Here is an 11,656-nt window from a genome sequence, read left to right as displayed (position 1 = left end):
ATCATGTAGTCTCGGATTAATGATAATCAGAGTGCATTTTGCTTATGACAGAATAATCAATCAATAACAATATTTCTTAACATCTGAGAACAGAATCTTCCCATCAATTTCGTTGATAATTAGGTGCAATGTAAAGTGCCGCAGGGAGATCAATTGTGATTTTACAGGAGAGCTTTAAATAAACCAATATCCAATACATGCCAAAGCCCTTTTCACAATGAATTCCAAAAAGTACACCAACATTGGGGGGGGGGAGATGCCTGTGATGAGTGCCATTGCCCCACCCAACCTACGGCGAGTCGAGGCAACCCAAAGACATGACCAATGAATAGTCAACACTGAAATCAATACCCATCTTAAAAACTGATGAGAACTGCTCCTAAAACACCACTTTACAAATGCAGAAAACCATTTGATAGCACACAAAATTATGCTTTTGACCCTTGAAATAGCCTGGAGGGATGATTGGCACCGAAGAGATACCCAAAGGAGAAGAAATTATTGAAGATCCCTTTAACTCACTCAATCCTAGATACTTTTGATACTTGTCAAAATTGGAAAAAAAATGTATTGAAAATGAGTATGTACATAGATAGTTTTATTCAACTATCATTAACATGTAAAGACTAAAAACATAAGCTTTGATACTAAGCCTATACGTTGTCCCGTAAAAAATATAATAAATAGGCATGGGGTAAAAGTAGCTCGGGTAAACTATGGATATAGTCGGTGTTAGGGTTGAGTGAGTTAATATCCAACTTCTAGACTTCAAAACATTAATAAATGACACAAGACATGATGTTGTCTGGGTTTTTTTCACAGATACACCACTTAGCAACCGGAGCTTTTATCAACGGAAAATTTTTGACAAGGCAAAAGCAGCTGGAAGATTATCATCACTGCTAAATAAAGCATAGTAATTTGATCAAAGTCTCAATTTTTTTACTGTAAGTTCAATTCTCAGCACCCAACAGAATAATAATAATAATAATAATAATAATAATAATAATAATAATAATAATAATAATAATAATAATACTGTTTTGAGTCGTCAATTATTGTTAAGTCAACTTCAGCAGTAATCAGCAGCCTCAGGCCAGCCAAAGTCTTACACAGACTCTAGCACAGGATCCCATTAAAATGGAGGCAGACAAGATTATAACCACTTGTAATCAACAAACATCTATCCACACACCATTTTACAAATTTAACAACTTCTTGAAAACAATGAAATTGTCTTAATTTCCATTTATTTACATAATAAAACTATTTACATTTACATAAAAATGAATCAATTCACTTTGACTTTTTTCCTACCCCTTTCGATTTAGCCATCAATGAAGTTGGAATCTGGTCTGATGATAATCCCTTCACCGAGAACAGTCTTTCTGCTCGTTCCTCTAATGTACCGCCACATTTCAAACCCCTAGTAGTCAGAGCATTTTTTAGTCGATTCAAACTCATGACAGTGAGATCGTCAATACTGATAATCTCATCTAAATCAATTGGTTTGTCATCGTCATCTGTGTTGTTTGTTGCATTTATAGATTTATCTTTGGTGTTAGATTCTATCTTTCCGTCATTTGAATTAGAACCGTGTAAAATGTCAGATTTCGATGTTTCCCCTTTGACAGCTTCAGTACTTTTGTCTCCATCTTTGCCAGAAGTGTTCGACAAAGAATCACTTCCACTTTGATCTTTGCAGGACATTGATTGAATTTCAGATTCTCTCAAACCTGGAGATCCTGGGTTTGCTTCATTGTCAGAATCACTGTCAAGGTCGTCTGAGTCGATATCCATCCCTAACCTGACAAATGAAGAAAGAAAAAAAACAATTTATAGGTTGGATAGACAAATAAATATGAACATTTATAAATCATCATTATTTGTAACCATTGTAAACTAGACCTGGAAATGAAGGCGAAATTCTGAATTGTTACATAATATGATCTTTGGTAAGGTTATGGTTCAGATGGGTAGACTATAACTGTTAGAAAAGAAGACATGAAAATAAAAAGGGTAGAGATGCATTTGAAACTTTGGCATCAGCTGGGATATTAGAGCGATTAATGAAGAGGTTTGTTGTTGTTGTTTGTTGCTTTAGGTCTCTTCCAACACAATTGAGGTTATATGAGAGACCGCTGAAACAAAAAAACAAGCAATCTAACAAAAATAGTACAAATGTAAATCAAAATCATAACCTAAAGATATCATAAGCTAAATTATAAATAACCAAGAACAAACAGGCAGAAGATTTACAGAAAAAAAAATATCCCCTGTCAAAAATACAATCACAAACCAAAGAAGCAGGATAGGCTAGTAAAGAGAAGAAGAAACGACATCACTATCGGATCGTACACCCATGCGAACATCATAGGTATATGATTCAAGGGTGATGCTCCCATCCAACCACCCGCGAAGAGGTTTGGATGAGTAAGAATATGAAGGACTCTTGATTATATGCATCATATTAATTCCTAAACTGATAAAAAGACAATTTATAACTTGAATTGACAAATAAACATAGAGCGGCCAAATTTTCAAAGAGCTAAAAGAACAGGACATTGTCATGACCCAAAACAGCAGTATGTTTGGACTATTATTTGAAAAAATCTGGTGACAGTGAACAAGCCTTTCAGAATTCTGGCCCATGGTTGTGGAATTTGCTACCACTTGAGATACATTCTTCGTCATCACTAGAGGAATTCAAGCATCGGTTGAAGACATTCTTATTCCGACAGGCTTTCTTTTCATTATGTGTATAATTAGCGTTGGTCGTGTAGGCCTACTGTGTTAGGGCTTAATCTATGTTATGCACCCAGAGCCCTCCTGATGAAAAGATGTTTGGCGCACAATAAATCTATACCATTATTATTATTTAGAGATTTTCCTGTTCCCATTTTAATTTTCTAATCAAAAAAGCATAATCCTGGAACATGCAAGGGTCATTTCATCCATATAAACAGTCCCAATTTTTTGTCTTTAAATTTTTCTCAGATTGCCAAATCGAGACAGTTCCGATAGTTGGCCACTATGAATAAAACAAACAATTATATATCATGATCACCTGCAACCATTGTAAACCAGATCTAGAAAAGAAGACAAAATTCCTGAAGTATTACATAAGGGCAAGATAATAGTTCAGATGTGTGGACTATTAGAATCAAGGATATGAAAATAAAAATAAATAGGATAGATGCATTTAAACCGAACTGTAACATGTCATCAGCTGGGAAAATTGAAAGTGATTACTGAAGTGGTTAAAAATATAAGAGATGACGAAGACCTCTGATAAGATGAATCATGAAAGAATAAAATTGTATATTAATATTAACCTTTGTCACCATATAACGCACATGTACAGTTTTCTTCAATCTACACTGTATTGTAAAATTTAAGTCATATGATGGAACGAGAAATGAAAAACAATCTGGTTAGACAGCATCAAACAATGGACAAACAAACGCCCAAAGCAAAAAACAATAACGATGCGGCTATGTGGTCTAGTGGTATGACACTCGCTTTCGGATCGGAACGTCCTGGGTCCGAGCCTTGCGCTCGGCGCATAGTTGAGTCCTTGGAAAAGGCTCTTTACTCACATTCTCTCACCGTACTCAGGTGTAAAATGAGTACCTGGTCGTTAACAACGTTGTCTTTGTCCGAAAAATTGTAATATCGCCTAACAGCCGTCATGTCCCGTCCTACATGTTAAATGTTGCTGTTGACCAGGGCCCCCTTGTAAAGCGCTTTGAGCACATTTAGTGGATATTGCGCTATATAAAGCTCAAAAAAAAAAGCTCAAGCTCAACGATGAAGAATGAAAACCCCTTGGAGCAGCGTTAAAACCCCTTGGAGCAGCGTTAAAACCCCTTGGAGCAGCGTTAAAACCCCTTGGAGCAGCGTTAAAACCCCTTAGAGCAGCGTTTAAACCCCTTGGAGCAGCGTTAAAACCCCTTAGAGCAGCGTTAAAACCCCTTGGAGCAGCGTTAAAACCCCTTGGAGCAGCGTGTACTTATTTCCAGGTCTGATACAATTATGGCTTGATTCGACATTGTTGTCATGGATATTTTGCAATGATTTGAGAGTATTTCCATTACATAAATTAATGAGATCATAACAATTTGGGTTATCAGACCTGCTAATATGTACACATCGCCTTGAAGCTATCTATAATATCACTTCCAATTAACAGTATAATTAATAACACTTAGCAAGTAAATCTACATATGTTACAGTAAATGACATAATCAGTTGGATGGTGAAAAGGTTTGAACTGAAATATTGCGAAGTTTAGTTAGAAGGTCAATTTTTATCAAAAATGAGTTCTTGTCATAAATTATTAAATCAACCCTTTTTGTACATCTTCGGGAAATATCAAAGCGTAATTTCACTTCTAAATATTTTTTTACAGCTAGTCAAGTTGAAAAAGTATGAAATTTGAGAAATGATGCTGGATACTTTCCTGATCACCCGATTTACTTCAAATAAAGATTAAAATGCTCTCGTGAGCATATTCTTTCAGAAAATGCAAATCCAATGTTTTCACCTTTCGACTGACTATGCCAAGCACTGTTACATATTCGCGCTGTAGTTTCTCTCATCATAACATTGATCTGTATAATTTTGTAACATTTTTTAGACCATGTGTTTTTCGGGATTGCATAGAGTTGGAGATTTCAGAAATCATTCAAATAGCGCAAACAGAGAGATACATAATATATTTTAAAAAATAAAACACTGTAAGTGAAAAACAAAATTGTGTACAAATAAATGAAATTTGGAAAAATAGGTAAGTCTTTTTCTTAAACCTGAAATCCATCATCAAATTTTAATAAAAATAGAAACTGAATAAAATGCAATGAATAATAAATCAACTCGAGCATTAAAAAAAGGTTTGTATTGACATCAACATAATAGCAGGTCTGACTTTCAAATACAAATATTGAGTGAATGCATTTACTGCTTATATCAGTCCCTTGATTGATGACAAAATGATAATTACATGGACACCGGCTATGTGGCCTTGTGGTCTGACACTCGCTTTCGGATAGGAAGGTCCTGGGTTCTAGTCCCGCTCGGCGCATAGTTGAGTCAATGAAAAAGGCTCTTTACTCACATTCTCTCAGGTGTAAAATCAATACCTGGCCGTTAACAGCATTGTCTCTGTCCAAAAAAATTATAATATTGCCTTACAGGCATAGTGTCTTGTCCTAAATGTTGAATGTTGCTGTTGGACAGGGACCCCTTTGTAAAGCGCTTTGAGCACGTTTAGTGGATATTGCTCTATATAAAAGCTCGATTTTTTAATCAATTTTTTTCAAATGGACAGAAACGCATCAGACTGTCATCGAAACATTCACATGGGCTGGTGTGTGATTTGTGATTTTCATACACTCATTGGAATAAATAACAATGTGAAATTGAATGTAAGTTTCAATTTAATATACGAAAACAGATAAAATGGACGTTTCCAGTTTCCCCTTTATAAAAAAAAACAGGATGAATGAGACAACGTGGTAGTGGAGTTGTTAAGATGAATAAACAAAAAAAATGTTTTAAAAACTGTTTACTTCTGGAAAATACCCAAATTTCAAGAGAAAAAAATCTTAACACAAAATGCATGATTCTCATACTAATTTATAGAAATTATTACTTTCAAAAACTTAAGAAATGTCAAAATGTAATTTGGTCACAAACTGACTAAAACAAGAATATTTTTCACTAATTTCCCCATTAAAATTTTGATAAAAATCGAATAATAGAATTTGGCTGAAAAATCAATTTGCATCCACTGATTGATTCGATACAAATGACAAGTCTGAAACACAACGGCTGGGGCATGTTGTTTAAGGCAAATACTCTCTGCCTAATGGAATGTAATAAATACTCACCACTCTTTATTAGAGGTGGTCTTTACTTTCTTGACAGGTCTAGAGGGAGTTGATGAAGATGCATCCCCATTTTTTTCAACAGATCTCTTCAAACCTAGGATAGAAAAGAAAAGAAAAAAAAGCAATATAATTGAAGCAAAAAATCACAGACAATCCAAATTTAAATGGTTCTTAACTGGTATTCAAAAATGTTCCTTGTCCTTTGAGAAGATTAAATTAATCAGAGCTGATGGTGACTAAGGTGAAAAAAAAAAAGGAAAATTTTAAACAATTGCCTTTATTAAGCCCCATTTGTACTGCACTAACCTTTTACTTTTAGAGCAATTGAGAAGATAAAACTATCACTAATACTTTTGTCAACTTCTGGAAAGTGAGACACTGCATCTATTTGTTCCACCTCATATCAAGTCTCTCACGGCCAGTACATTTGATTGGGGGAAATGTATTTTTTTTTAATGGAGGAAATTCCTCCTGTGACTACAAAATCGTGGATTTTTGCAGATGCGCAGAAAACCATTAGCACTTATGAATAAAACAAAGTATTTGTCAGAAAATACAATATGAAATGTGCTAGGGTTTACTTATACTCAGGGGCATTCACGAGATATGGAAGAATGGAACTGTAAAAGTAGTCACTCAGAGACCAAGGGAGCCAGAGTTAAACCTGGTTTCAGTAGCATAAAATAGACAATTGCAATTGTTTCAAACTGTTTGGAGAAGACACTAGTACAAGACCATAAGCAGATGAAATTTTTATATATGCAATTTGATTTGAATAATATAGTTTTGTCTGTTGATAAATCAAAACAAATAAAACCAATAACATTTAAAGAATTCCGTTTTTTTATTCAAAGGTATTTTTTAAACATAGAAAGATAGACTTAAAGATACCATTAGGGAGTACCCGATGGTTTAATAATTAATCCTATAGGCTTGTCAATATGTGTATTTTATTAAGGCCCTTTTTTTTGTCTAGTTTGCATACATTCAAACAAGTTGTAAATGATTCATTTCAATGAGATTGTGCAAATTGGTAGCTCACTTCATTTTTCATGATTGTAAAAGCATTTAAAATTCACAACCTATTTTTCAATGGCCGTACTGTGCAATGAGCAGACCAATGAATCCCATACAAATCAGTCATTACCTTTCTGCAGGGCATCGTCTAAATCTTCTTGGACTTTGGATCGTTGCTTGTGATACTCAGGATCATCAAACTTGTGTTTTGGCCCTGCTAACTGGGCAGCCAGTTTCTCTTGTTTGCGTTCGGCTTTTTCACGTTCTCTGTCACTTTCTTTTGCAAGCCAATCCTTCAACCTGGAAACATGGATTTTCAAAATTTAAATTTACACAAACATCTACAAACGCCTGATACAATACGATATTTTTAGACCCAAGTTATATTTTTTAAATTCCGACATAAAAAAAAAAAATCATCACAACTAGAGTATTAAAAATTATACTTTAGTAAAAAGCTGAGAAGTTGATTATAACAAATGTTAAACTTATATTAACCATATTATGTGATCAGAACAACGACAAAAATACCAATTTATTGTTCTTGTTAACATCATCAGAAATCTGTCTTAAGGCTTACAATTTGATTATATATAATAGTTGTTAAACCCCTATAACCATATATATGACCTCTTGTCTAAATCTGGTATTATGTTATGATAAAAATAAAAAATGATAAAATTTAACTTTATGAGTTACGTAATCTGTTTTAGAAGTCTTTAAAAAATGAATTCAAACCCATTTAAAATCATTTTAATTACAATCATATTCTATAATTTAGACTTAGATTTTCAATTCTCACATCCTGATTAGATATCAGTTGGGGGAATGGACCATTGCATGAATTTCTATTTTAATATTTTTTTGGTAATCATCACACCACAGTTGGAGTAGAGAGGATTTGAAACTCATTTTTTAGTTAATTTTTTTGCATATTTGCTCCAAGTAGCTAAATAAAATTGACATGTATGCAAACCTGCAGTAAGGTTATTTTCTGCACCAAGCAATGTGTTTAGGTAGCTGGGTCGGATAGATCTGATGGAAACACTTTACAAAGGTAGCAATCAACTAAAGGCACCAATGGGGAAAAAAACCGGCTCTTTAGGCCTATGGTTATAATTACAATATTCTAAACTCTTTGTTTCTAATTTCATGTAACAGGTCAAAATCGAAATCCATGAAAGACAAATCATAAATAGCTTACTTTAGAAATGAAAAACATGTACAGATTGAAAGTTAAATCAAAACCAGTGGCAGATTTGTTACAGTTAAAAATAAAAACACCAATAGAGCATACTTCTTTTCATTGTTAACATCTCTCATTCTCCGTCCACTCAAATCTCTGCAAGCTTCTCGACTTGTCGTCTTCTCAATCTGTGCTCCAATGGCTCTAAGCATAGATCCAAAACCTGAATAAAAATATTAAATTATTTTGAGTACTGCCAAGAAAACAAGAAATGTGAGCCAAGTGTTTATACTCACACCATGATAATGATGAAGAAAAAAAAAAGTGTAAATAAAAATCAAAATAACAAGTGAATCAATTAGACCTGCAAAGAGAAAATTTTATGAAACCATACAATATTTCTATTTAAATTTAATGACCCCCTTGTTATAGTAAGATATAGCTCAGTTGGTAGAGCACTCACTGCACATGCAAAGGGACTGAGATTGAACCTGAGTTGAGATTGTTTTTCTCCTGATGCCCTGTCCACCCAGCAGTGATTGGGAAGTTGGGTCAGTCATATTTAGCAGGAAGTACTTTGCAACAGACTAGCATCCTATTTATAAGTGGGTAGTAAGAAATTGCAATTGTCCGTTTCATGCTATAAAAAAAAAATGGGATAGACTCCGGCTACTTTTCTTTTTTGGTTATAGTAGGGGGGGGGGGGGGGGGGGGGGCAAAATGCTAACAAAAGTAATGATTTGATAGATAAATCTTGACATCCTTAGAATACTTATTTTTTTATAACTAAATTTGGTAAATGAAAACATAAAAAACGTTGTAAAATATTTTGTATGATGATTCATGTCATAGATTTAGAGAGCTGATATTCTAAAATCAATAAATGTGAAAGAGAAAGATAAAAAGATGAAATCTTTCAAATGTTGAACATGTAAGAAGATGCGACGATTGAAAAAGATAGAACAGGGATTAAAAGTGAAAAGGGAGTGAAATAGACATAAAAAAAGAAGCATTATTCCTATGAATGAGAATTAAAAACAAAATTTAAGGAGGGTGCAATGGTCAAGATTTTATGTTGAGAATCAGTTTTGTTTGGAATTGTTTCCATGTCAAGTGAGTCATTGTGAAATTATGGTTGACAAATTGCCACTTTTGATTGTTTTAGTATTCCAAGTCTAAAAGATTGCTATTGATGTTCTCTTGGTAAATTAAGCTTACCGATTACATAGAAAAAAAAAAAATAGCCAGAAATAGAAAGAATCTACTTGTCACTGTCCCAAACATGCTTTGCATACAAACCTCCTTTTCCTCCAAGTACTCTGGGTATAATGTGATAAATGTTGCCATCTTCCAACAGACTTGTCCCTTCAATTTTACGGCCTCTATGAAGTACATAACACAAGTTATGATCAATCTGGAGAGAAATGGAGAAAGGTCAAAATGTTTGAATAACATAAAACTGACTTTTAAATATGGCTTATAAAACACTTTTCAATAATTCGACACTGCAATAATATATACCTTGTTGTGCTTCTCCGACAAGATTACTTTACCAGATCATAGCCAGTACTTTAATACAGGTAAAATATTTTGAAAACAAAGATAATCCTACTTTACACTTGAATAACGTCCAAATATTACACCAATTGCTGATGTCTATGTGTGTCCCATGGCATATTAATTCCATTGGTATCCTTCTAGATGGGTATACTCAACATTCTTCTGTCTGAGACTACCTAATCTAAAACGGCCACAAGCAATAAACAATTTATCTTAAAAAGATAATGGTAGGAAAATATAAAGGTTGTGGCTATTGAGACTTAGGTCTCTGAATAGCTGGATTCAAATTCCAATGTGCATCATGTACAATTGACAAGTTACTTGGAATCGAGTCTGAATCGTCCCCTGATAGTTTTTCAAAATGTCAATGTATCTTATGACAATTACATAAAATTGATGCAAATGAAAATAACAATAATGGTATAGTAACAGCACACAGTCTAAACTGCTTTACTTGATGAGAAAAACAAAATCATTGATCAATTGAAAGTCCAGTTAGAAAATAAAAAGAAAAGAGTTAAAACTCTTCAAAAGGTCGTTCAAAGTAATTGTGCTCTAAAGGAAAAGCGTATTTTCTAACACCTTTACATGTTGTCCAAATAATACAGGGACAAAATAATATAAATTCTGAGTGTTAGGCAGGCAGCAATCCCTCCACAGTCCGAAGAGAAGGTATTGGCCGAGTCAATCAAGTCAATCTGATGATAAGATGGGCAAAACAGATTTCTTCTGAACTCTTCTTATATTTATATATCAGTTCCACCCTATGTCCACTGCCCGCAGACTCGAGTCTGAATTGCCAATTGAAGATATCATAATAATAATAATAATAATAATAATAATAATAATAATAATAATAATAATAATAATAATAATAATAATAATAATAATAATAATAATAATATAATATAAATGTAATTGAAAATTGGCAATCTAAATCTAGAGAAGAAAAAAAAACTAGACTCCCAAACTGACCAGTCTTCATCTTAGACATCGATTGTGATTGATTCGCTTATCGGCATCGGAATTAGAACACACACATTAGAAGAAAATGAAGAAGAAGGAGGAGGAGGTGGAGGAGGAGGAGGAGGGGGAGGAGGACGAGGAGTCGAAGTGAGTCGAGTGAGTGGCGGACGAGGAGGAGAAGAGGATGATTATGACTATGACTATGGTTATGAGTTATGATGCTGATGACGATGAGGAAAGGGGGGGGGGGGGGGGGGGGGGGGGGCCAGGAGAAGAATATGACAACGATGACAAGCAGAAACTGTACGTTGATTGAGTAGTGATAGCGACAGGAGGAGGAATTTTAATTAATATTAAAGGGGGAGGATGATTAGTCTAATGAGGCGTTGCCGTTGCCGTTACCTGTGCTGTACCGTACTTACGTTCAGTTCATTCAAGAGTTGAGAGACATGTGAACCCGAATTAAAATCTTTGATGAGACAATGACATCCAATTTGACACTGTATTGACATGGCTGTTCCGTCTTGTTGATCTAATAGTAACTTCAAAAATTTATTTATTTTTTTTTAATATTGAAAGTGTGGCCAATTATCAGTATCAGGCAGTCTTTCTCCTAACTCAGAACAAATTATAAGCGTCGGACCCCGTCGGACTGTGGCTACCCCTGGCTAGTTGAGGTAAATATGCCAGATGTTTTGCTTTTATGTTGATATAAAGACGACTCGAATAATATATTTGTTTTTATCGTCTAGATCCGTAAGTCAGTAAATTCTAACCTAAAATAGATGACAAAAAATATGTATTAACATAATACAACATTCATAACACTTAATTTAAAATAAAACAGGTTGAGAGAAAAAAAAAATATTAGCCAAAATAACTTAGCTATTAAAATTGACAGCATGTCTACATTGGTATGGAAGTATTTTCCTATCTAAAAGAGTGATGTGATTAATGATCATTAATGTATAGACGAGATAAAGAAACGCAGTTTGTGAAGTGAATCTTATGATGGTTTTCACTACAAGTTATCCAA

General features: G+C 34.0%; 1 protein-coding gene across 1 annotated transcript; it reads right to left on the bottom strand.

Moving 5' to 3' along the window:
• Positions 1-1,233: 1,233 nt before the first annotated feature.
• LOC144963414 (splicing regulator SDE2-like) lies at positions 1,234-11,305 on the bottom strand. Its single transcript, XM_078897418.1, has 6 exons — positions 11,043-11,305; positions 9,394-9,508; positions 8,206-8,317; positions 7,039-7,208; positions 5,892-5,985; positions 1,234-1,807 (listed from the first exon to the last, which is right to left on the bottom strand). Exons 1-6 carry the CDS (start codon positions 11,130-11,132, stop codon positions 1,297-1,299), a joined length of 1,092 nt encoding a protein of 363 aa, XP_078753544.1. The 5' UTR covers positions 11,133-11,305; the 3' UTR covers positions 1,234-1,296.
• Positions 11,306-11,656: the final 351 nt, after the last annotated feature.

This window comes from Berghia stephanieae, chromosome 1 (assembly GCF_034508935.2).
Source record: "Berghia stephanieae isolate SIO BIC M18660-M18661 chromosome 1, UCSD_Bste_1.3, whole genome shotgun sequence".
Classification (NCBI taxonomy): Eukaryota; Metazoa; Mollusca; class Gastropoda; order Nudibranchia; family Aeolidiidae; genus Berghia; species Berghia stephanieae.
Note: the sequence above shows the minus strand (reverse complement) of the source record. Positions and strands in the feature narration are given on the sequence as shown.

Coding starts and splice junctions, on each gene's coding strand:
- LOC144963414 (XM_078897418.1), bottom strand. CDS start 11,132: ATGTCAATACAGTGTCAAATTGGATGTCATTGTCTCATCAAAGATTTT. Junction 9,509..11,042: donor AACTCTTGAATGAACTGAAC/GTAAGTACGGTA, acceptor ATTTCTCTCCAG/ATTGATCATAACTTGTGTTA. Junction 1,808..5,891: donor ACCACCTCTAATAAAGAGTG/GTGAGTATTTAT, acceptor TTCATTTGTCAG/GTTAGGGATGGATATCGACT.